The following is a 26681-nucleotide window of genomic DNA, read 5'->3' as shown; positions in this document are numbered from 1 at the left end:
TATTTAAATGACTGATTTAGTTGATATCACCCGTTAACTAAATTCTAATTCAATTGAGGAACTATCAAAAATTATTTTTTAGTAAAGTACCAAACATTTCTATAAATATATATTTATTCATTTTATATTTTTACGTAGAATCTTAAAAAATTAAAATTAAATTTAATACGTCATAGTTTTTTATACTTACCTTCACCATTTCAACAAAATCTTAGTTTTTATAAAAAAATTAAATAAATTTTTTGTCGTAAATATTATATAATCTATTTTTTCTATTTATCATAAATGGCGTAACGTAGTTAAAAATAAATACGATCATATCTAAAGTGACCAATGCGTGCTTGCTTTTCATAATTGTGCGCTCTGATTGATCTGATAACCCATTCTCAAAACGTACAAGCCTTCAACAGCACAGATTTAAACACATCAATCCCGTAATTTATCTTTTTCAAATAAAAGAAACAACGTTTTTCCTTATCTGAACTCCCAAAAGCTGGAGTGCAGTGTAGATCGTATGGAGTGAGGCAAAGTGAACTCAGTTTCTGCACTTACCGATGCAGTGGCCTCCCGCGGTTCCCCTTATGCTCCACCTTCACTCCACCATCCACATTTGAATTTTTTTGTTTTTCTGTTTGGTTTCAAATCTTGTTTTATCTTCGAAATTATCGAAATTGCCTTTTTTTTTGTTGCATTTATGGAGCCAACAGAAAATTCCGACTCTGATTCCAAATCTCAGTCTCTTACTTTGGTCACAACCGGAGACGATAATGTGGAGCAGCCATTGCCTCTAGAGATTTGCGTCCCGGAAGAAATTGCTGCCGGCGCCGATGATAACAAGCTTCTACCGAGAAGATCCGCCAGTATCTTTCAGTTATTTCCAATTCGGAGTGTTTTTTCGAGGAAATCCGATATAGAAACGGTGCTTGAGAGATGCCTGAGAAGGTCGCCCAGAAATTCAGCGTTGTTCGTTAGGGAGAGCGCAAATGTGAGGCCCAAGGCCATTGTGAGTTTAGAAACTGAAGGTTGTAAAAGGAAAATTAAGGAAAGTACAACTGTAGAGGGTAAGAATCTTAGAAGGTCGCCAAGATTTACTACCATTTCAGCTGCCGCTGAAAATAAAAAAGTCCTCTCTCTTTCCGCGAAGGTAACGCCATTGCTTTTTTGTTTTTCCACTAACTTTAGAATTTAATTTTCCATCGAGATTTTCTAAATTTATTCTGAAAATAAAGAAGAAATATGTTTAACACATTGGGCTGTAAATTAAGGTAAGCTAGGAGGTCTGCCATAGTCGTTGCCTTAAGGGATTATGCGTCCAGCCTTCTTGGTTGGGTTCGGTAAACAGGCACTAGATATTTCGGCGTAGTAAGTTTAGCAGCTAGGTGTGTTGGCCCCTATTCATCGAGCTAAAGTATTAAGTCTTTTTTTTTCCCGGTAATAAAATCTTCCTCTATATTTTTTGGAAGGATTTCTCTATTTTTATATTATCTAAGAAGACGGTTTCAGTTGTAATTAAGGCTTTAATTGTAGTTCTATTTGGGTCAACGTAAATTAAAAAATAATACATGTAAATGTGGGTCACATTTATGGCTTCTTAATTCGTCTAATAAATGGCTTTGATTTTCTGCTGCTATATTTCTTGTGGGTTTTTTTCAAATGCTTTACAAGTCAAAGATGAAGGCTTTTTTAGAGGTATGCAACTTACCTGATTCATTTGTGTGGATTCTTGTTCATAGGTTATGCAGAGTCGAAGCTCAAAAAGTCAACGGTTCAAGTTAAAGTGAGTAGCAATTGCTAATTTCTTTCATTGTTGCATTTTAGTAATATGACATGGTCAACCTTGCTCTACACTGTCTGTTCCTGATCTTTCTTTTTATGCTATTTTTTTGTGTCGGTAGAAATAAAGGGGCAAAAATCATGAATATTGAAAGAACCAATGGAATGGGGTTGAGGAGATCTCCACGATTGACTTCGGCCCCACCTGAAACCAAAGGTCGCTCATCAAAAACTATTTTTAAATCCTCTGACAAAGGTTCCTACTCTGAAACAAGATCTTCTGGAAAGTTGAACAGCAAGCGATTATGTCTCTCAAAGACCGAGGAAGCGGATAAAGGAACTTTTCCTTTAAGGCATAATGAGACAAACTTAAGGCTTATTATTGAAAGGCAGTTAAGAAGATCTCTGAAATTTAGCCAGGTTACTAAAAATGGTAGCAGTGATATATCTGTTAGAAGATTGGATATGGATGAAGTGATCTTTTCTGAAGAGAAGCTCTTGGGAATTTCTCCCAGTTCCATGCACGCAACAGAAAATGGCGACAGTAATGCATCTTTTAGAGAACATAGGAGGGAAATGTCTGATGAAAAGCAGTTGAAAACACCTTCCTCACTTTCTACATTATTGGCTGAAGGTGATAGTGCTGAAGTAAACTCTTCTTCCAATAGATTATCCAATTCATGTGATGAACAGCCTTCCAAGAAATTTAAGATCTCATCAGCAGAATCAGATATGGGAACCTCAGATGAAACATTCTCAAAGAAAGCCAAGGGCTCGTCTCTTTCAGGAAAGAAGAAGAGCCAATCCAAGACTGATGTTATATTTATAGGCAATCCAATCCCGGATGACGAAGCTCAAGAAAGGTGGCGTTGGCGATATGAAATGAAGGTGGTTGATATGAATTACACTGTCAAATGCTATTTCTTTGATTGATTAGGCTGATTGAAGCAGTGACCATAAGTTTTTACTTTATTTTGCCTCTCTTTCCTTTTCTGTCCATTCTGATATCCCTTTATCTTGTTTGAGCATTATCTGGCATGCATTAAAGCATCTTTAGTATTCAACATTGATACATCGGTAAGTAACTATGCATCTAGCTTTTGCTCCTTTGGAGTCTGGACTATAGTGCATGTAGTTTGCTGCTATAGTGTTCATAGCACTTGGTTTTAATTTTTAAAGAGAATGGTTTGGGGATGAGCTGGAATATTAGTAATTTGAGTGCACTAGTATTTTTCAATGCTGATTGTGAATATCTTGTACTTTGCAGAATACAAAATCTAACAGAAAACTCATCTCATCGGAGTAAGTAACCTCTTATGAGCTCTGCCTGCTTAGTGTTTTAGTTATCTTGATTTAGCTTTTATCTCAAAATTGCTATTAACCTTTTTATCTTCATCTTCTTTCTTGGGCTTATAACCCCTGTTCCTAATGTGATAGTGATGATGATGATGATGATGAAGACAAGGTAGTTTGGAATGTGGAATGCCATTATGCTCAAGCTGAAATTGATGGATGTACCATAAATCTTGGGGATTGTGTTTATATTAAGGTAAATGTGATCAACACATGGTGTGTTTTAAAATTTGTATATATACATTTAGGTTCTCTTAATTAATGTTGGGCAAATCAAGTTTACGTGGTCTCTCTTCTAATCCTTTTCTTCTTGTCTGCCTATGGCAGTTCTAAATTTCAATAATATGGCAATTGAAGCAAGCAAATTCTCATGGGATAAGGATTTTTTGCAGGGTGAAGAAGCAAAACACCACATTGGCAAGATATTAGAATTTTTTAAAACAACAGATGGAGAAAATTATTTTAGAGTCCAGTGGTTTTATAGAGCTGAAGATACAGTAAGTACAGAAATTAAGATTTCTTTTAGATCATGCACTATTTCTTATCCTGACCTTTGTTGCTTCTGTTCTGCACATCATGCAAAGGTTATGAAACAAGAGGCTGCTTTTCATGATGAAAGACGTGTATTTTATTCAACTGTAATGAATGATAATCCCATAGATTGCATTATTTCAAAAGTTAGTGTTACTCAAATATCACCTAAGGTAAGCTTCTTGTGATCTTAATTTACTCCTGTTTTTTGCCTTTTTACTATTCTAACTGTTTATGAATAGCTTTTATATATATATTTATATTTTGTCTACTTCATTTGATATTCTCAGAATTCTGTTGTTGGAAAATTTGAATTTATGTATTCTTTGTTCTTTTATAACTTGTTGCAGTTAGGTTTAAAATCAAATTCTCTTCCCCGATCTGATTTCTATTTTGACATGGAGTATTGTGTGGATTATTCAACATTCCGCAACTTGCCACCTGGTAAGCTTCTTTTTGTGCTGATAATGGAGTTTAACTGCTGTATTAACTCTATTTGTGTACCCTAAGAGAGGAGAGGGATGGTGATCATGGAAACATAACCTGGTAAGTGAAAGGTTAAATATTCTGATAAATTAATAATAGTGCTAATATATCTGTCTTTATACATATAAATATATATTCAGATAATTCTTTCAAGAGCTACAGTTCTTCAAATTGCTGCAAGGAAGTTTTCCCTTCGACTCCTGCCTTTTCAGCTAATATTCCTAGTTTTGGAACTTACCAGGCAGAACTCACACTACTAGATCTTTACTCTGGTTGTGGCGGAATGTCAACTGGTTTATGCCTTGGTGCAAAAGCATCTTCCATTGATCTAGTGACGGTATTTTCATCCAATCAATGATAACCTCATATTTCATGACTCATTCAACAAAAAGATTATCAAATTTTATATCTTACATTCTGCCTTTTAGAAATGGGCAGTTGACAGTGATAAGTCAGCAAGTAAAAGCTTGAAATTAAATCATCCAGAGGCACATGTGAGTATCATTGCCTTACAACTTCCATTTGGCATGCCCCAAAACCTATAGAGGTAGATAAAGCGATGTTTTTGCTTTCACTTATATAGGTCAGGAATGAAGCTGCTGATGATTTTCTTCGACTACTGAAGGAATGGGAAAAGCTTTGCAAACGATATGTAGTTGACAATTTAGAAAGAACATATCCGTCAAGATTCAGAGCCTCAGAAGCAGTCATGAAGAATGCAAGCCCTGCAAAAGATGCTGATACCTCTGCTGATGAACTCGAGGTCTCTTGTCTTGTTGATGTTTGTTATGGTGATCCCTGCAACACAGGCAACCGTGGACTAAAGTTTAAGGTGGTCTATTTCATCTATACGATGTGATGGTAGTTCCTTTCATGCCTTTTGTGAGTTTTTGTTTGTAATTGATTTTTGTTTGTGTCAATCTATTCTCCTGTTATTCATAGTCGTTTTTTGCTTTATGTCATAATTTGGGGGAGATGTCTTATGCTCATAGCTCTTTTGTTAGGTTCGCTGGAAGGGATATAGCGCAAGTGATGATACGTGGGAACCAATTGAAGGCTTAAGGTATAATAATTACTGCCATTATTCTATTCTTCATTTTGCTTATTATTTACTTACTCATTTGAATCTGTCAGCAATTGTCAAGAATGTATTCAGGAATTTGTAATTAAAGGATTCAGGTCCAAGATCTTACCCCTTCGTGTAAGTTTTCCTTAATCAAATGCATTGGTGGATGCTTAATATGGGGTATCTTAATTGTTGGAGATTTGTTATGAGTGACTTCTCTTCAATGATTAATGTAATCAGGGGGATGTTGATGTTATTTGTGGTGGCCCTCCATGCCAAGGGATAAGTGGCTATAATCGCTTTAGAAATGTTGATTCTCCATTGGATGATGAAAGAAATCGTCAAATAGTGGTCTTCATGGACATAGTTGAATACTTAAAACCTAAGTTTGTTTTGATGGAAAATGTGGTTGATATTTTGAGACTTGACAAGGGTTCTCTTGGAAGATATGCTTTAAGTCGGTTGGTACATATGAAATACCAAGCAAGGCTTGGAATAATTGCAGCTGGTTGTTATGGTCTTCCTCAATTCCGGTTGCGTGTTTTTTTGTGGGGAGCACATCCTAGTGAGGTTAGTGTTCTAGATTTTTGCATAAAATTGAATTATAACACTCCTTGGCTGTCTCTGACCATAAAGTAGTACTATCACCTATCTGTTCAATGATTTGGTCTTGCTGTTGATCTAATTGCCCCTTTACTGTTTTTCTTTTTTGTTTTGTTTTTGGTGGGGGTGTTGTGTGGTAATTTGGTGTCTGCAGAAGCTTCCACAGTTTCCACTTCCTTCTCATGATGTTATTATCAGATATTGGCCTCCTCCTGAGTTTGAGGTTTCTATTGTTGCTGTTTGTTTTTCCCATTAGAATGCTTTTACCAGCAATGCTCCATTCTTATAATTTTCTTTGTCTTGTTCAGCGCAATACAGTTGCTTATGAAGAAGGCCAACCTCGTCAACTTGAAGACGCTCTTCTTCTCCGTGATGCCATTTCTGATCTCCCACCTGTAGTTATCATATTTGATGTTACTATTGTAGCCACTTCTTAGATTCTATGGTACTTTGCTCCTTTAATTTAGCTAATTGCTTTGTAGGTTTCAAATAATGAAGTTCGCGAAGAAATGACATATGAAAAGCCTCCTGAAACGGACTTTCAAAGATATATAAGATCTAGTAAATACGGTAATTTTTTTTCATTTACCCTTGGAATCATCTCTGATTTAATGACTAAATTTCTTGTGGTATATGGCTTTTTCCTTCTTTTTTCATCTATATATTTGAGTATTTAGTGGTAGTTCTCTAATGCCAAAATAATGGATCATTTGTTCAATGGTCTCTCTTTATGACCTTTCTAGATTGTTAAAAATAGAGAAGATTTAAGCAAAGTTGTGTCTATTACTTCAGATTATCATGGTATTTATATTGACGTAAGATCCATGTACAAAGAAAGAAATAGAATTCTAATTGATCCTACAAGTTTGTTACATTAATAATGGGTAATTACGTTAATCACCTACTGTTAACATACTTGTTAATAAAAACTATATCCTATAGCTAAATAAAACTACATACTGTTAACATTCCCCCTGAAGCTATAGCATAGATATGATATTGATCTAAGTCTTTTAATAAAACTTCTTGTTAATAAAAACTTCTCTTCTGCCCCTAAGAAGTATTTCAATTGATCTAAGTCTTTCATATGTAATCTAGTCTGCTAAAAAGACTTGAGAGAAGATATTCCTACACCATCATCTCCTATAATAACAAAATCATTGACAGATAGTACAAGAAGAATAATACCAATTATTGATTGTTCATTAATCCCTTGTAAACTCATCTATTGTTTAATCTGTGTTACCTAGTGAAAGGGATATTGGAGATGATAAAGACTCAATTACTAGTTCCTTTTTTTATTACTGAATAAAGCTTTATTCAGTGGTATTTATAAATGAGAGTAAGTTTATGAAGATTCATGGTCTTTTCCAATTTCCACTGTTAGTAATGGGAAGGAATAATACTGAGGTAGTGGTCAGTTTACTTGAAAAAGTTGCTCCTGGTTTGATTATAATGATGATCAGCGGATCAATAACTCTTGAGCAAGGTGCCTTTTGCCAAGTTTAACTTGGCTTAGAGCTTAAGGACAAGCTCTTTCTCTAGGAGTGCAACAATGTTATGTGCCAGACCCAAAAAGGAGAAATATCATTAATTTTGATTCTCTAGTTAAGGTTTATATTACAATTTTATTCCTTTTTTTTTTTGGTTTCTTGCTTGTGATTTATTTTAGTTAACTTATTGCCTTATATTACGATTTTATGGTTAAGAATGCACAATGGATATCCTTTCCTTAAGTTTCTTATTTATGTAATAAGACTGATCCTTATTTAAAGGATTGGGCAGAATAATAAACCCTAAGCAGAATTTGTATAAAAAAAACCTAAAGAAATCTGAATCCCTAAGCAGAATAATCAATTACAATTAGTACCACTAATTCAAGTAAACATGGTCACAAAGTTGGGCATATGCAGTATATCTAGTAAACCAGCACTGTTTCTGTTTAAATGTTTTTCCTGTTTTGCCTCTGAGTGAACCAATGTATTTTAGTCACATGTATGAGTATCACAAAAGAGAGGGAGCATAGACCCTTTGTATTGTTTCCTCTAATTTTGTCTTCCATTTATATTTTTCCTTTTTCCTGGCTTTGCAGTGATGACTGGTTCTGCATTAGATGGTGCCACAAGAATAAAGAACCTATTGTATGACCATCGGCCTGCTCCGTTATCTGAGGATGATTATACAAGAGTCTGTCTGATTCCAAAGAGAAAGGTTCTATAACTCAGTTGACATTGCCGCTGTTTTGCCCTTCTGATTTCTTTCTAATTTTCTTTTTGGCCAGATACTTCTTTCTAATTTAGAAGTGTTTGTAGGGGGCAAATTTTCGAGACCTCCCTGGTGTAATTGTTGGAGCAGACAATGTGGCTCGGAGGGATCCAACACGGGAAAAGCAGTTTTTACCTTCTGGAAAACCATTGGTGAGTTTCTTCCTTTCTCACCAGAGCAACAGTACATCATCTTCTTCTGTATACTGCATATTCATATGTAAATGCATGCTTGTTTGAGTTTGTACCTTGATGAGTATTGTAGATAAAAGTAGAGCTGGAAACTGCTACATATGACTGCATCGCAACATATAGGACATTTTCTTTGATGGCGCTTCTTTTTCATCTTCATTTTCCTTTGCAAACTTGACGAAACAACTACTGTCTCTAAGTTATATCTCTTTAATAGGAAAGCATGTAAATAAATCTAGTGCAGAAAGGGAATGTAACGACAATGCATTGTCTCTACACTGAAATGCTACAGTCGGTTCTGTCTATAACAGCCATCTGCTATAACAAGATTTTGCTATAACAACCAAGTTTCTAGAAGAACCGATTTTTTATGTTTTATTTTAACCCTCTATAACAGTTTTTCACTTATAACAACAACATCTATAGTTATGAAGTACGTTATTTATTAAATTAGTTCTCTATAACAGCATATGGTCTAAATTTTGAAATAAAATTATAGTTGTTTCATATAAGCAAGCCTATTAATTATCACATATTAAATGAAAATGATATTAATTATAATATTATTTCAATAAAATGATTAAATTTCACATGAAGAAATCTATTAATCATATTTTATTAAATGAAAATAATATTTAATGGGTGGAACTAAAAATATCAATATAAGAAACTAGAAGTTCCCTAATTAAATATTCTACTATGAATTTGGAACATCATAAACTTATAAATTGACTGCTTGAATTTAGTAACTCCTGATAAATTAACTAATTTAATTTGATAGCTCATATTGATTAATTGAACTTGTTAGATTTATAAACTTTATAATTAATCATGTGAAAGAATGTAAAATAAAAGATGCATAAAAGCAATAATACATGTACTTGATATATGCCTTTTAATTTTGTTGATTTGATCCTCACTTTTTTTATTTTTTGAACATAATTCTCACTTTCTTTATTTGATGAAAATTCACGATAATTTCTATGGTAAGCTTACAACGATTATTTCTCTATAACAGCATGCTGTTACCACCTCTCTATAATAGGTAAAATCTAAGTAGATAAATGGGGCTGTTATAGAGAGGGTTGAGTGTATATCTAAATGGAAAAATTGATTGCTGATGTTAATTCTTTTTCAATTGCTTAGGTTCCAGAATATGTATTTACCTTTGAACAAGGAAAATCTAAAAGGTTTGATATTTTTGGCAGCTTTTCTGATTTCAACATCCTCATCCTCTAAAATAGAAAAAGAGGGGAAAAGAAGGAACTAATGTTATCAATATATGTGCAGACCATTTGCAAGATTATGGTGGGATGAGACTGTGCCGACTGTTGTAACTTATCCTTATTGTCATAGCCAGGTTTCACCTTAAACTAGTTTAGTTTGGAAGATTACAAAATTACTAGTTCTTGGATTGCATGTGAGTTTTTGGACTTGTATAGGTAATATTACATCCAGAGCAAGACCGAGTTCTCACAGTCCGGGAATGTGCAAGATTACAAGGTTTTCCTGATTATTATAGATTCTGCGGGACAATTAAAGATAGGTATGATACTTTGGTTCTAAATATTATTTTGGTAGGATTTTTAAATTGTGGAGATCTGAAGAAATTAACTCTAGTGATCTCCTTTTAAGATTATATGTTTTCTGTGTTTCATAGGTATTGTCAAATTGGGAATGCGGTTGCAATTCCGGTTGGTCGAGCCTTGGGATACACAATGGGGATGGCATTTCAGAAAGGGAGCGGGAATGAACCACTGATGATCCTCCCTCCTAAGTTTTCTCTTTCCACCAATATCCAGTTAGCAAAATCATTGTCCCAAAGCACTGATGATTGAACCAAAACTGATTTCTTAACTTTATATGCATGCTTGCACTGCACCATTCATAATGTGTATCTCTGACATAAAGTTTTCATGCAAAAGCTCTTATGCTTGCATCTTTGTATCCTTGACCTGCCAAAGCTTGCAGCCTCTACTGTAGTCTCTCAAATGTAATGAAATGGTTTCATTTCTCACAGGTCCTATTTTCTAATAGTTTCATGTTTTGCTGGTAAAGGAATGAAATGGAGTTTATGGTATTTTTGATGTTATGTTTGAAGTTAATTTTGTATTGGTAGCCAAATTTGTTGTCATTTTCCAATTATGTAAAGAAATCTTAATTTAGGGCTTAAGGAGTTACATTTAAGTGAGAAAAAATAAGCCAAAGGATCAATCTTTTTCATTAGAATAAGCAGGACTTAAGTTTTTCCTTGCATTTACAAAGAATGCTAGAAGCCGAAGGGATAATGGCACCCGTGCCACTGCTACTAGGGTTCTCTATTAAACATATAATAATATGTTTTAAATGTAACGTATTCGTTTCTTATACACATATATACATATAATATTTACAGTGCTTGCTTTATCTCATCTATGCTTTTCATAATTGTAGGATCTGATAAATCCCATCTCACACAACCTCAACAATACCATAAATAAGATATGCTCTCAAGCTATTTGAGTTTAACAATAAAAAAAAATAATTTAAATTTAATTCGATAATTATTAAGTTAAACTCAAACTCAAATAACTTTAATTGTAAATCAAATCAAATTCACATTTAATAATATTTAACATAAAAATTCGTAAATTTTATTAAAATTTTATATTTTTATATTATTAAACTATATTACAAGTCTAAACTTGAACTTAAATATAAAAATAATAAAAGAATTATATCTCAAATTTAAAAGAATCGAAGCTCCACCCATCAATTACACCGATAACCACATATTGAATAACAATACCATCATTTTAGTTCTTTATTTAATTATTATACAATACAATCATTTTATTATATCAAGAAAAGCAAGACAAATAAGTAAACTATCAAAATACTCATTTTTTTTTATTTCATGTTACACTTTAGTCACTTATATTTGAAATATTATGTTTTAGTCATTTACATTAACGTATTGTAACATTTTTGTCATTTAGCCGATAATTGTTCTTAACGGTATAACGGTAAACTAACGTGTCATGTTCAATCATCATTTCAAATGAAAATTTTAGGTTAAATTATACAATTAGTCCCCATATTTTTTTCGTTTTGAACAATTTAATTTTTCTTTTATGTTCTTTTAACTTTTTTTTTCATTCTCCCTTTTTTTCCTTTGTTAAAACTTTTTTATATTTATGAAAAAAGAGAAGTAGAAAGCTGAAACCAAAATAAAACTTCGCATATTCTCACCCCACAATTACAAACCCTCATCGTCTATCATCACTTTAACAAACCAATTTGGATCTCTCAATGACCTAGTTTGCAAGCTTGCCTCACTCGAAGACCTCGCCAGTCGTGACTTTTGGTAGTCCACCCTCAACAAAGTTTCTCGAGCCCGTTCCTTTAACCTCCTAACCAACCCCTACAACCACCATAACTATGTTACCTACAACATTCTCGCCCTCTCAAAACTACGTTGTTTCACGGATTCCTCAAATGAGCTCTACATTCTCAAAGACTAAAACGACCATCATTCGAAACTTATCCTCAACTTTATCCAAACCAGTTTGGATCCATAATCTCTTTCTTTCTTCAGTTTATCCATGCTCAGTTTTCAATCAAGCTTGTTTGGGAATATCCAAAAAAGTTTAGATCAATTTTATAGTTTCTTAATTTTACTTGTTAGAAAATAAAATAAAAGAGAATGAATAACCTACACAATTCCGTAGAAGTTTGAAATGGAAAAAAAATATTTTGGATATAAAGATTTCAATTTATCTTTAGATTTGATTAATGATATGAATTTTTTATATTAATTAGTTAGATCCAGTTTTACTTTCAAAATTAGGTTATAATCAAATTGAGATTTGATTAAGAATGATTGATATTCGATTTTGAGTGAAATTCAAATTAAGAATCATGTGAAAAAAACAAGGACTTGGTTTATTTGGTGGGCAAAGATTATATTTTTGTAGTGGAGAATATGAGAAGAGAGAAAAATAAAGGAGAAGAAGAAAAGGGAAATAAATAAATAAAAAGAAAAAGTTAAATTGCTCAAAACGAAAAAAAATATAGGGACCAATTGTATAATTTAACCTAAAATTTTTATTTGAAATAATGATTTAACATGCCACGTCAGCTTACCGTTACACTATTAATGAAAATTAACGCTTAGTGATTGAAATGTTACACCACAATAACGTAAATGACTAAATCGTAACATTTCAAACATAAGTGACTAAAATGTAACTTGATACAAATAAAAATGACTATTTAGTAGTTTAGCCTAACAAATACAACTAACTTTTTTTATCTTCCGCGAGCCGGAGCGCGCAGTGATGTCAGATTCCACGCTTTTACCATTTTCCTGTTTTTGAAAGACGGTTACACTTGTAAGTGAGGTTTCCATTGTAGTTGTTTTTGGTCAATGTAAATGACAAAATACATTGCTTCTTTATTCTACTTATAGATTGCTTTGATTATCAGCTGCTATCTTTCTGGGTGGGTTTTTCAAATGTTTTACAAGTGAATGATGAACGCTTTTTTAGTGGTAGTTTCATTTGTGTGGATTCTTGTTCATGGGTTATGCAGAGCCAAAGCTTCAAGTCAAAGTGAGAAGCTGCATTTTACTAATATTACGCACATGCTCAATCTTGCTCTACATTGTGTGTTCCTCACATTTTAAATTTTTTTTCTTCTGGCGTCATTGTTAATGCAATTTTGATTGCTTTTCTTTCTTCTGCGGCAGTGGAAATAAAGATGCTAAAATCATGAATATTGATAGAATCAATGGAATGGGCTTAAGGAGATCTCCAAGATTGAGTTCAGCCCCGCCTGAAACCAAAGGTTGTTCTTCAAAAACTATCTTTAAATCCTCTGAGAATGGTTCCTAGCAGGGATTCAAATAACGGAACGTTTTTAGAATAACGGCCGTTATATAGCGGTAGCGCCGCCGACCGAAACCGCTATTGCTGAAAATAACGGAGGGAAGCGGATTCACACCGATAACGGTGGATAGCGGCCGCAATTTAACGGATAACGGACAATTGCGGCAATAACGGGCCGCTATTCCCGTTATTTTCCGTTTCCGTAAATTAAAAAAAAAATCAAGTTGAGAAGAAAGACTGAATAATTGTACTTCATAATAAAACAAAAGACAAGGGAATATATTCCCTCCCAACCTGCAATCAAAACAAAGTAAAGTAAAAGACTGAATCTGAAAGTCGATTAAAAAAATCAAAACTCACTCACAAACTCACATTTCACAGATTCACAAGCAAAGGAAAATATATTTCTTCATTCTCCATATTTCGGCAAGGCAAAAAACACAGCCACAGGGCACAGGCAGCAAGCAAAGCAATAGATCAAGTAAGTAGAGAAAACTAACCGTCTAACCAGTAAAGTACTTGCATGTCTTGAATCTGCAACATAGAGTGATTTTTTGATATTTTTATCCCTAGATCTATATTCTACACAAAAAAAGGGGGGGTCAAAATGTTTTCGGCGATTTCCGACCACCGTGCACGGCGGCGCCGTCGCCGGTGATCGGCGGCTGCCACGGTGGCCGATGGCCGGATTCTGGGCAACGGCAGAGAAGAAAATAATTGAGAGAAAAAGGCAAAAGCAAGTTTTTGAAGAATGGCAGAAATGAATATTCTGAAAATTTTTTCATTTAAATAGGCCTTCAAAACGACGCCGTTTTGGGCAGGCCACTCTGGCACCAAAACGACGCCGTTTCGGCCTAACCCGCGCACTTACCCGACCCGTTTCCTAGGATCCGCGTGTTTTTAACAGAAGGGTTAATTGCGCTTTTAGCCCTTCCTATTTTTTATTATTTACAATCAAGCTTATTTCTTTTTTAATTTTGTCCTATAATTTATTTCGTATTTCAATTTGGTCCACCTTGAAGCTGTGCGTTTTGAAGGATGGGGATTATTTCCCATTTGATCCATTTTTGTTATTTGTGCATTCAATTTGGTCCTTTTTCTTTTTATTTATTTCGGATTTGCCGCAAATTTATGTTTTAAGTTCGATTTAGTCCCTTTTTGTTATTTTTGCTATTTTATTATTAAATTAATTAATTTAATATTACTATTACTATTATTATTTTTCCTTTTTTATTTTATTATTTATTTACTTGTTATTATTACCATATTATTAAAATTTAATTAGTTTTGCATTATTATTTCAATTATATTTCTTTTCATATTTATTTACCTAAATATTTTAAATACATTTATTTTATTATATCATTTTATTTATCTATATAGTATATCCTTTCATATAATTTTTAATTTTAAGATTTTTATTATTGTTATTATTATTATTAATACCATCATCATCATCATCATGATTATTATTATTATTATTATTATTATTATTTATTACCAGTATTATTATTATTAAATTTTTTTACACAATATTTATTTATTTCTATAATATTAGGTCTTTACTTTAGCTTTAAATTTTGTTTACTTTTTTTGGTATTATATTGTTGATAATATAACTATATAAGTAATGAGTTGCTTATATTTCTAAATATAATTTTATGTTTCTTATATAAATAAAAATAAAGCATGCCACCACGTGAAGAGTTCCCGACTAAAGGATTGGAGGGTGCACCAAGTAATGATATAGGTTGGCACTTTGGAACTCTAGTGCCAAATGCGAGAGGAAGTATCGTATGTAAACTTTGTGGTAAAGTTGTGAAAGGAGGAATAACACGACTGAAAGAGCACATTGCTCATAAAACCGGCAATGTTGCACCATGCCCTAATGTTACTGGTATGTGATACTTTATTATTATTATTAAATGTTATTGTAAATTTATCAATAAAGATTATATATAATTGATAATAATATAAAGTGTGAATTATTTTTATTTTATTAACAGGTGTCATTAGAGAAAGTATGATGAATGTACTAAAAGAAAGCAACACAAAGAAAATAGACAAAAAGAGGAGAAAAGATGAATTCTTATCTCAATTAATAGAAGAGGAGGATGAGCATGAGGGATTCATTGATGAGGTTTCTGCTATAAGGTAAGCAACTCGAGAAAGTATCCAATCACAACACGAGTGGCATAGAAGGGAAGAATTCAGACGAAGTACTGGTGGTTGGGATAACATTTATGAAGAAGGGCGATCTTCTCATGGATCAGCTAGAGAACATAATAGAGAAAGAACAAGTAAATCTATTCTAGGTGAGTCTGAGTTTACCTTAAGGGGAGCTATACCTGAATTGGTTAGAAGCAAAAGTTCAAAGCAACCAAAGGTCAATGACTCTTTTTTAAAGAGTTTTCGAAGGAAGATAGGTGAAGCGGTATCTAAATTTATAATATATGAAAGACTTCCTTTTCAATTAGCAAGCTCTCCATGGTTGTATAACTTAATTCAAGTGGCAACAGAAGTTGGACAAGGTGTAAAGCTCCCAACACCTTATGAGGTTTCAGATGTGTATTTGGAGTCAGAGTATCAACGAGTTCATGATTGGGTAAATGTACTAAAGACTCATTGGAAAGAATTGGGTGCAACTCTAATGTGTGATGGTTGGACCAACAGTTTGAATCAAATGCACATCATTAATTTCCTTGTTTATTGCAGTAAAGGAACCATTTTTTGGAAATCGGTAGATGTCTCAAGTGTCCGTAGTAGAGATGCTGAATTCTACTACCGTTTGTTAGATTCAGTTGTAGAAGAAATTGGAGAAAATTACATTGTCCAAATAGTGACTGATAATGAGGCAGCAATGAAAGCTGCTGGAAAAAAGTTAATGTTGAAAAGACAACATCTATATTGGACCTCATGTGCAGCTCACTGTTTAGATTTATGCCTTGAAGATATTGGGAAAAAGCCCAGTGTAGCAAAAGTGTTAGATGAGGCAAAGAAAGTGACTTGCTTTATATACAATCACATTTGGACTGTTGATTTGATGAAGAAGTATACACAAGGGAAACAAATACTTCGACCCGCTCTTACTCGATTTGCAACTCATTTCATTCAACTTGAAGAGATAACAAGACAAAAGCAAGGTTTGAGAGAAATGTTTAATTCAAAGGTCAGTATTTTATAATTAGTTAATATAATTACTTAAATATAGTAACCTTTAGTGATTTTATTAGTTCCAAATAATTTAAATTATATTATTTTAAAATTTTTCTTATGAATATATAGGAATTTAAAGAATCAAAATGGGGAAAGCAAAAGTCAGGGCCTGCTTATGAAGCCAAAAAAATTGTTTTGGGAAAAGATTTTTGGAAAAAAGCCAATGACCTCATAAAAGTTTATGAGCCCTTAGTAAGAGTATTGAGACTTGTGGATAGCGATGAAAAACCAACGATGGGCTTTATTTATGAGGCTGTTGATAGGGCTAAACGAGCAATTCAACAAAATTGTCGATATTTCACAGAGTATGAAAAGATTATTGACAATAGATGGAATTTTATGCATTCCGACTTGCATTCAGCTGGTAAGATAAAATATTTCATATAATTAAGAACTATTTTTATATTTTATTATTTTAAGCTTTAGATTATTATTATTTGATGATATTCTTATAAATTATACTTAGGTTATTTTCTCAACCCTCAATTTCAATTTGGGGTGGAGCATTCTGAGAATGTATTAATAGAAACATTAGAAGGTACACGATCAGTAATTGAAAGATTAGAACCTTCTATGGATACTCAAGTCAGAATGGTTAATCAGGTTAGATTCAACTACTATTATTTGTAACTTAGTTAAATAATTTGAAATAGAATTTTTATTTTTATTTTTACTCTATCTTTTATTTATGCAGTTGTTATTATTTAGAGATAAACATGAGACATTCGGTACTCCACAAGCACAAAGAGCTTGGAAGCAAATGAATCCGGGTAAACAGTTAATTGAATTATTTAATTTAATTTATATTATTTAATTATATTGTACATTTTAAAGTTATTTTGAAATTTAAATAATATTATGCAGCTGAGTGGTGGATGATATATGGCACATGTGTTCCCGAATTACAAAAATTAGCAATTAAAGTGCTTAGTCAAACAACTTCAGCATCAAATTGCGAACGAAATTGGAGCACATTTAGTTATATTCACACCAAGGCAAGAAATAGGTTAAAGTATAAAAAACTTGAAAAACTAGTGTTTACCTATTATAATATGAGGCTTAAGATGAGGCATCAACAAAGAATGAGCACTGATGATATAAATGCTAGTTTTAATCCTATCAGCCTTGATTATATCTTTGAAGATGTTGATCCACTATCAGAATGGCTTCATGAGAAAGAGAATCCATTGTTAGATGGTGAAAATGCCGGTGTGTTGCCTGTGGATACCTCTGATGATGAAATGGATGTTGATCAATCGCAACAACAAATTTTGTCTCATTCAAGTTCTAGTTCAACTCCAAGTCAGAGTGGCGATGGACCCGATGGTGGTGGTTTAAGTCCAATTGATGAGGATGACGGATATAGTGGTGATAGAGGTGAAATTAGGTCTTCTAGTCAGTATGGAGGAGAATATGGGGGTGGTACCACTGGTGGACATTTTCGTGACAGATCAGAGTTTGATGGAAATATGTTTCCTGAACCTAGGAGAGATAGAAGTGAACCTAGAGCTCCATCAAAGGGAAAAGGCAAGAAGCAAACTTCTATAGGCTCTTCATCTAGTAGTGGTAGGAGATCGAGTTCTAGTAACCTTGGGTATAGTGATTCATCTACTAGCACTCAAGGTTTTTATCCACCAGAACAACCTTCACATGGTTATCCACAACCATATGGTTATTATCCACCATTTCCTAATTATGGTGTGCCATACCAGCCTCAAATGTATCCTCCTCCACCAATGTATCACCCACCTCCACCTTTCATGTATCCTCCTCCTCAAATATATCCTCCATATCAATTGAATGAAAACCAAGGTGAAAATGTTACTTTTTTTGGATATATTTTTGGACAAAGGCCAAGAGAATCAAGTCAAGAACGCTCCCAAAGTGAAGGTGAAGGATTTGATCTTCCTCGTCATTCCACTAATTGGTGAAAACTAAATCGTGCCACTATCATTATTTGTAAGGTATGTTTTTTTTAAAGAAATCCTTTGTTATTGTTCTTAATTTTGATGATATTAAAACATTTAAAATAATATATATCTTTAGATAAATGAATGAAGTATATTTTATGAAAAGATAATGAAGAATCGAAGCATGTTAAATTATATATGAAAGTAGAATGAGATGAGAATAAGTGGTAGGAAATAGGAATAATTAATGAGAATCTATTCATTAATTTATCTATTCCTTTTTTCCTTTTGCAGCGTATTTATATCTTCACTATCTTCAAAGCTGTCAAGAAATATTGAAGACATCTCTCATGTATGAATTCTCAATTCTTTTATTTATAAAAACTTTCAAACTTATTAAATATGATAAATGTTTAATATTTCTTTTTTTTTTACTTTGTTATTAGTTAATATAACATTCTTAGAAAATTCGTAAATAAATATAAGAATAATTAATGATTATAAAAGTTGTGTTATCATGTCATATTAATAAAGGTTCATAAGTGTTAGAAAACACTCTAAAAATCATTAAAAGTGACTTTTTATAATTATAATTATAATTACTATGTTTTACAGTAAGTTGTGCGAATTTGAAAAAAATTCACGACCGCGATACCCGCAGTGACCGCAATAGCGTCCGTTATGTCCGCGACCGCGACAAACGCGACGCGACCGAAAACGCGACCGCGACCGCAATTTAAATCCCTGGTTCCTAGTTCCTACTCTGAAACAAGACCTTCTGGAACGGATAAAGAAGCTGTTCTTTCAAAGCGCAATGACCCAAACTTTTCTGATGAAAAACAGAGGAGAAAGTCTCCTAGATTTGTTGCAGGGACTGAACATTGTGGCGGTAATGGGTCTTTGAGAAAATTTCAAGATCTTAACTCAGGGCTTTCCATTGAAGCAGTTAAGAAGATCTCTGAAAATTAGCCAGGCTACTAAAAATGGTTGCCCTGATGTCTCTATTACAAGATTGGATATGGATGAAAGGGGCTCTTATGGAGAGAAGCGGTTGGGAATATCTCCCAGTTCCTGCACGCAACAGAAAATGGCGACAGTAATGCATCTTTTAGAGAACATAGGAGGGAAATGTCTGTTGAAAAGCAGTTGAAAACACCTTCCTCACTTTCTACATTATTGGCTGAAGGTGATAGTGCTGAAGTAAACTCTTCTTCTAATAGATTATCCAATTCATGTGATGAACAGCCTTCCAAGAAATTTAAGATCTCATCAGCAGAATCAGATATGTGAACCTCAGATGAAACATTCTCAAAGAAAGCCAAGGGCTCGTCTCTTTCAGGAAAGAAGAAGAGTCAATCCAAGACTGATGCCATATTGATAGGCAATCCAATCCCTGATGGTAAAGCTCAAGAAAGGTGGCGATGGCGATATGAAATGAAGTTGATTGATATGAGCTAAACTGGCAAATGCTATTTCTTTGATTGATTAGGCTGATTGAAACAGTGACCAATGACCATTCTTCTACCAATCGTTTCCAATGTTGATTGATATCCCTTTATTTTGCTTGAACTTTAACTGGCAAGCATTATGACATCTTTTAGTTTTCAACATTGATACAATGGTTAGTAACTACACATTTAAGTTTTGCTCCTTTGGAGTCTGGACTATTAGTGCATGTAATTTTCTGTTATAATGTTCGTAAGCAGTTAGTTTTACTGAGAATGGTTGGGGAATGAACTGGAAATAATAGTAAATGGCACCCACTTTATATTTTTCAATGCTGATTGCGAATATCTTGTACTTTTGCAGAATATAAAATCTAACAGAAAAGACATATCATTGGGGTAAGTAACCTTTATGAGATCCCTCTGTTTAGTGGTTTTTGTTATCTTGATTTAGCATTGATCTCAAATTCTTTCTTGGGCTTCTAACCCCAGTTCCTATTGTGATAGTGATGATGATGATGATGAAGACAAGATAGTTTGGAATGTGGAATGCCATTATGCTCAAGCTGAAATTGATGGATGTACCATAAATCTTGGGGATTGTGTTTATATTAAGGTAAATGTGATCAACACATGGTGTGTTTTAAAATTTGTATATATACATTTAGGTTCTCTTAATTAATGTTGAGCAAATCAAGTTTACGTGGTCTCTCTTCTAATCCTTTTCTTCTTGTCTGCCTATGGCACTTCTACATTTCAATAATATGGCAATTGAAGCAAGCAAATTCTCATGGGATAAGGATTTTTTGCAGGGTGAAGAAGCAAAACACCACATTGGCAGGATATTAGAATTTTTTAGAACAACAGATGGAGAAAATTATTTTAGAGTCCAGTGGTTTTATAGAGCTGAAGATACAGTAAGTACGGAAAGTAATATTTATTTTAGGCCATCCAATATTTCTTATCCTGACCTTTGTTGCTTCTGTTCTGCGCATCATGCAAAGGTTATGAAACAAGAGGCTACTCTTCATGGCGAAAGTCGTCTATTTTATTCAACCATAGTGAATGATAATCTCATATATTGCATTATTTCAAAAGTTAGTGTTACTCAAATATCACCTAAGGTATGCTTCTTGCAATCTTAATTTACTCCTGTTTTTTTTTCCTTTTTACTATTCTAACTGTTTATGAATAGCGTTTATAAATTTTCTTTATATTTTGTCCGGTTCATTTGATCTTTATCAGAACTATGTTGTTGGAAATTTTGGATTTATTTATTGTTATTCTATAATTCGTTGAAGTTTGGTTCAAAGTCAAATTCTCTTCCCCAATCTGATTTCTATTTTGACATGGAGTTTCAACATTCTGCACCTTGCCAACTGATAAGCTTCTTTTTGTGATGGTAATGGAGTTTAACTTCCGGATTAACTCTGTTTGTGTTTCTTGAGAGAGGAAAGGGTGGTGATCGTGGAAACATAATCTGGTTAGAGAAAGGTTAAATATTCTGATAAATGATAATCATAATGCCAGTAACTCTCTCTTTATATATATATAGATATATTTTCAGATAATTCTTTCAAGAGCCACAGTTCCTCAAAGTGCTACGAGGAGGTTTTCCCTACGACTCCTGCCTTTTCAGCAAATATTCCTAGTTTTGGAACTTACAAGGCACAACTCACACTACTAGATCTTTACTCTGGTTGTGGTGGAATGTCAACCGGTTTATGCCTTGGTGCAAAAGCTTCGTGCAATGATCTAGTGGCGGTATTTCATCCAGTCACTGGTAACCTCGTATTTGATGATTCATTCAGCAATAAAATTATTTTATCATGTACCTTACATTCTGCATTTTAGAAATGGGCAGTTGACAGCGATAGGTCTCCATGTGAAAGCTTGAAATTAAATCATCCAGAGACACATGTGAGCATCGTTGCCTTACAACTTCATTTGGCATGCCCCCAAATCTTTAGTGGCAGATAATACTATCTTTTTGCTTTCGTTATATAGGTCAGGAATGAAGCTGCTGATGATTTTCTTCAACTACTGAAGGAATGGGAAAAGCTTTGCAAACAATATAGAGTTAAAAATTTAGAAAGAACATATCCATCAAGATCGAGAATCTCCGAAACTGTCTGGAAAAATGCCAGTTCTGCAAAAGATTCTGATACTCCTGATGAACATGAAGTTTCCAGTCTCGTTGATATTTGTTATGGAGATCCCTGCGACACAGGCAACCGTGGTCTAAAGTTTAAGGTGGTCTATTTGATCTATATGATGTGATGGTAGTTCCTTTCATTCCTTTTGTGAGTTTTTGTTTGTAATCTAATTGATTTTTGTTTGTGTCAATCTATTCTACTGTTATTCAGTCATTTTTTGTTTCATGTCATAGTTTAGTGGAGATTGGCTCGTGCTAATATCTCTTTTGTTAGGTCTGCTGGAAGGGTTATTCTGCAAGTGATGATACATGGGAACCAATTGAAGGCTTAAGGTATAGTAATTGCTGCCATCATTCCATTCTTGAATTAGGCTATTATTTACTTATTCAAATCTCTCAGGAATTGCCAAGAATGTATTCAGGAATTTGTAACAAATGGATTCAGGTCCAAAATCTTGCCCCTCCGTGTAAGTTTTCTTTAATCAGATGTGCTGGTGGATGCTTAATCTAGAGTATTGTAATAGTTGGAATATTTGTTATGAATGATTCCTCTTTAATGAATTAATTTAATCAGGGGGATGTTGATGTTATTTGTGGTGGCCCTCCATGCCAAGGGATAAGTGGTTATAATCGCCATAGAAATGTTGATTCTCCACTGGATGATGAAAAAAATCGTCAAATTGTGGTCTTTGTGGACATAGTGGAATACTTAAAACCTAAGTTTGTTTTAATGGAAAATGTGGTTGATATTATGAGACTTGTCAAGGCTTCACTTGGAAGATATGCTTTAAGTCGGTTGGTACTTATGAAATACCAAGCAAGGCTTGGAATAGTTGCAGCTGGTTGTTATGGTCTTCCTCAATTTCGGTTGCGTGTTTTTTTGTTTGGAGCACATTCTAGAGAGGTTACTACTCTCAAGTTTTTGCATAAAATTGAATTACAGCACTCCTTGACTGTCCCTGACTTTGGAGTAGTGCTATTATCACCTGTAGATTTAATGATTTTGGTCTTGCTGGTGATCTAACTGCCCCTGGTTTACTCTTTTTTCCCCCTATTTGGGTGGGGGGGTGTTTGTGGTAATTTGGTGTCTGCAGAAACTTCCACAGTTTCCACTTCCTACTCATGATGTTATTATCAGATATGGGTATCCTGCTGAGTTTGAGGTTGCTGTTTTCTCCCTTAGAATGCTTGAACCAGTAATGTTCCATCCATATAATTCTGTTTGTCTTGTGCAGCGTAATACAGTTGCATATGATGAAGGCCAACCACGTCAGCTGGAAGATGCTCTTGTTCTTCGTGATTCCTATTCTGATCTTCCACCTGTAGTTATCATATTTTTGTTTTACTGATTCAACCTCTTCTTAGATTTAGCAGTATTCTGTTCTACTTAATAAGTTAACTGCTTTGCAGGTTGCAAATAATGAAGCCCGCGAAAAAATGACATATGAAAAGCCTCCTGAAACTGACTTTCAAAGATATATAAGATCAAGTGAATATAGTAATTGTTTTTTTTTAAATTTCATTTACCCTTGGGATCATCTCATATTTCAATGACTAAATTTCTTGTTGTATAACTGGCTTTTTTTTCCTCGTATGTATATCTGAGTATTTTGTGGCAGTTCTCTAAGGCCAAAATAATTGGCCATTTGATGGAGTCTTAAAAGATTTTATGCCCGATGATCTCTCTTATATGTCAGTTCTAGATTAATAAATGTGTACTTTCTTTCTTTTTCTTTTTCTTTCTTTTGGTAAAAGTGAAGGGTCTTTTGATGGAAATTTTTATTGGTAATATAACTGATTTGGGCCTTAATGTCTGCTTCTGAATGTGGTGCCTAATATGAAGTTGCCAAGAAATGTGGTATAATATGTAGGAAATCCAGTGTGTTACAGGTTTTTGCTTGTTTATTGGAATAATTCTGATCCATGTCTATCAGAACGAAATGAAATAATTATGGTATAGTTGCTTATATTGTGGAAAAATCTGAGAATAGGTACTTAGGTTCTTAAGTGTTCCTTTTTCTGTATATGGAGATGTAAGCTTGCATCAACTAGTAGGCGAAGTGGTTGGATGTTGTAGGATCAACAACTGGTGGCCATTAAGTTGCATTCTTTGCCAGTTAAGTTGAAAATAGCAGCTCATAATTTCAATGTGAAACAAGGACCTTTTACTGTCAGTGGGCTGTAATCAAACTGCTTTCTGACCAAAACTCAATTTTGGCATGAAGAACTAACAGAACAAGCATAGGAAAAGTCATTGGGATGTGGAACTAGGTTAGGTATAATTTTCACCAATAACCATCCCAAAACAAGTGTCTGTAATTGTAAGACACAAGGAAGTTGCAAAAGTAGAGAGGAAAACTTTATTGGAGCCTAGAACTAAAAGCAAGTAAATTTTGCTACTTATGTGCAGTCTCATGTCTGGTAATCTATAGGTTTTAGTAGGTATGCTGGTTAGTTAATTTCTTGACAACCTGTACAATATTTGTTGGTGGGAGTGAAAAATTTTGCACTGAAGTCTCAGGATGAAAAATTATGTACAATCATGCATCATGGATCTTGGGTCTAGAATTTGGAATGCTTCGAACATATGCAAATTCATGATGTAGCATTTTGGTCAGCATCTCAAATGCTAATTCAAGTAAGCATGGCCATAGAGTTGGACATATGCAGCATATCTAGTAAACCGGTATTTGTTTCTGTTTAAATGTTGCTCCTGTTCTTCCTGTTGTGAACCAAAGAATATTAGTCACATCACCCATTTGTTGTATATCACAGAAGAGAGGGAGGACAGAGCCCAGCACAGATCCTCTTTATTGTTACCTCTAATTGTCATTCATTTACATTTTTCCTTTTTTCCTGGCTTTGCAGAGATGACTGGTTCTGAATTAAATGGTGCCAAAAGAATAATGAACCTGTTGTATGACCATCGGCCTTCTCCGTTATCTGAGGATGATTATATTAGAGTTTGTCTGATTCCAAAGAGAAAGGTTTTGTAACTCCAATTGACATTGCCACTTTTTTCCCTTCTGATCTTTTTCCCCTAATTTAGATGTGTTTATAGGGGGCAAATTTTCGAGACCTCCCTGGTGTAATTGTTGGAACAGACAATGTGGCTTGGAGGGGTCGAACACAGGAACAGCAGTTTTTACCATCTGGAAAGCCATTGGTGAGTGTCTTCTTTTCCCATCCGAGCAACAGAGCTTCCACTTCTTTGTTCATCTATGTACTGGATATTCATATGTAAGCACATGCTTCTTTGGGTTTTGCCTGGATGGCTTTTTTATCTTTGTTCTTTGTGAATGCATCTCAACGCGTGGGACATTTTCTTTAGTGTCGTTTCTTTATCATCTTTCATTGTCTCTTTGCAAACTTGATGAAACAGCTATTTATTCTAGGTTCTCTCTTTACTAGGAAAGCACAAAAATGAATCTAGTGCAGAAAGGGAATAAAACAAGAATTCATTTTCCCAACACTGTAATATACTATGCCTAAATGGAAAAACAGATTGCTGATGTTTGTTCTCTTTCATTTGTGTAGGTACCTGATTATGTCTTTACCTTGAAACAAGGAAAATCTAAAAGGTTAGGCTTTTTTGGCAGCCTGTCTCATTTCAACAACCCCTCATCCTCCAAAATAGATACATACATATATATATATATATAGAGAGAGAGAGAGAGAGAGAGGAAAATAGAGGAACTAATGTTGTTGATATATGTGCAGACCATTTGCAAGATTATGGTGGGATGAGACAATGCCGGCTGTTCTAACTGCACCTTTTTGTCACAGCCAGGTTTCACTTTGCACTAGTTTAGTATGTAAGATTACACATTTACTAGTCCTTTGGAGTTGCTTGTGAGTTTTAGGAGTTGTGTAGGCAATATTACATCCAGAGCAAGACTGGCTTCTCACAGTCCGGGAATGGGCAAGACTGCAAGGTTTTCCTGACTATTATAGATTCCGCGGGACAATTAAAGAGAGGTATGATAGCTTTGTTCTAAATATTATTTTGGTAAGCTTTTTACTTTTGCTGAAATCGGAAAAAATTAACTGTAATGATCTTTTAAGATTATACAGCTATTTGAAAAGAAGAGAATAAGCTCTTATAGCTGCGTATTGAACAGAGAAATTCGGCCTTAAAAAAGCAAGGGAACTTTATGAACATTTTGATTTAGCAAGTTATACAAATATAATCTTTGTTTCTATGTTTCTATATTGATAGGTATTGTCAAATTGGGAATGCTGTTGCTGTTCCAGTTGGTCGAGCCTTAGGATACACAATGGGGATGGCATTTCAGAAAGGGAGCGGGAATGAACCACTGATGATCCTCCCTCCTTAAGTTTTCTCTTTCCACCAATATCCAGTTAGCAAAATCATTGTCCCAAAACACTGATAGATTGAATTGAATTCTTACTTTATATGTTCAAAAAATGTAACATTCATGTAGTTGTGTATTTTGGTTGGAAAAATACCCAAAAGAAGGCACATTTAATATGAACAAATGCTATGCATCCGAGTATTTTAGGTTCCAAAAAAGTGGTTATTTGGTAAAATGTTGGAAATTTGACAACTGTAGAAATGAGATAAGTTGCAGGCTCGTCAAAAATGCTTCTGTGGAGAACATAATAACTTAAGACGTGGGTTCCCCGCTGGGCTTTACAAATATATTTAACTTACTAAAATTTTATTTGATAAATTGAAATTTCTATCTTTGGATTGAAGGCAATTAAAGGGATGATTGTAAACTCCCTTTCCTTCAAATTTTTTAATATTTCTTTTTTTGAAATAAAAATCGACCGATGCAATTAATATAGGGGAAAT

General features: G+C 33.9%; 3 protein-coding genes across 6 annotated transcripts; all 3 read left to right on the top strand.

Annotated features, from left to right (window-relative positions):
• Positions 1-313: 313 nt before the first annotated feature.
• Positions 314-10287, top strand: LOC107900654 (DNA (cytosine-5)-methyltransferase CMT2). Of its 4 annotated transcripts, XM_041098447.1 has the most exons (23): positions 314-1144; positions 1734-1777; positions 1896-2661; positions 3041-3075; positions 3211-3322; positions 3519-3623; positions 3711-3830; positions 4008-4101; positions 4284-4480; positions 4572-4637; positions 4727-4975; positions 5148-5206; positions 5278-5344; positions 5450-5779; positions 5967-6035; positions 6121-6207; positions 6295-6382; positions 7905-8023; positions 8125-8229; positions 9415-9458; positions 9559-9628; positions 9711-9814; positions 9929-10287. In XM_041098447.1, exons 1-23 carry the CDS (start codon positions 695-697, stop codon positions 10104-10106), a joined length of 3558 nt encoding a protein of 1185 aa, XP_040954381.1. In that variant the 5' UTR covers positions 314-694; the 3' UTR covers positions 10107-10287. The 4 variants fall into 4 exon arrangements, with proteins under 4 accessions (XP_040954381.1, XP_040954380.1, XP_040954383.1 ...); XM_041098446.1 differs by having other exon boundaries at positions 3519-3830; XM_041098449.1 differs by lacking the exons at positions 9415-9458; positions 9711-9814; positions 9929-10287 and having other exon boundaries at positions 3519-3830; positions 9477-9580.
• A 4378-nt stretch (positions 10288-14665) lies between these two features.
• On the top strand, positions 14666-15845 carry LOC121219868 (uncharacterized). Its single transcript, XM_041098445.1, has 2 exons — positions 14666-15033; positions 15143-15845. Exons 1-2 carry the CDS (start codon positions 14826-14828, stop codon positions 15292-15294), a joined length of 360 nt encoding a protein of 119 aa, XP_040954379.1. The 5' UTR covers positions 14666-14825; the 3' UTR covers positions 15295-15845.
• A 2713-nt stretch (positions 15846-18558) lies between these two features.
• Positions 18559-26379, top strand: LOC121203351 (DNA (cytosine-5)-methyltransferase CMT2-like). The gene is given in 20 exon segments (XM_041098444.1): positions 18559-19883; positions 20072-20106; positions 20215-20323; positions 20520-20624; positions 20712-21490; positions 21572-21627; positions 21715-21960; positions 22137-22195; positions 22263-22329; positions 22437-22766; positions 22957-23025; positions 23098-23184; positions 23273-23360; positions 24731-24849; positions 24924-25028; positions 25400-25443; positions 25583-25652; positions 25737-25840; positions 26082-26196; positions 26198-26379. Coding segments are annotated over 16 exon segments (1701 nt in total). The 5' UTR covers positions 18559-19883; positions 20072-20106; positions 20215-20323; positions 20520-20624; positions 20712-21417; the 3' UTR covers positions 26267-26379.
• The last annotated feature ends 302 nt before the right edge of the window (positions 26380-26681 follow it).

Source organism: Gossypium hirsutum, chromosome D08, assembly GCF_007990345.1.
Source record: "Gossypium hirsutum isolate 1008001.06 chromosome D08, Gossypium_hirsutum_v2.1, whole genome shotgun sequence".
Lineage (NCBI taxonomy): Eukaryota > Viridiplantae > Streptophyta > Magnoliopsida > Malvales > Malvaceae > Gossypium > Gossypium hirsutum.
The sequence above is the reverse complement of the archived record's forward strand: the minus strand, read 5'-3'. Positions and strand labels throughout refer to the sequence as shown.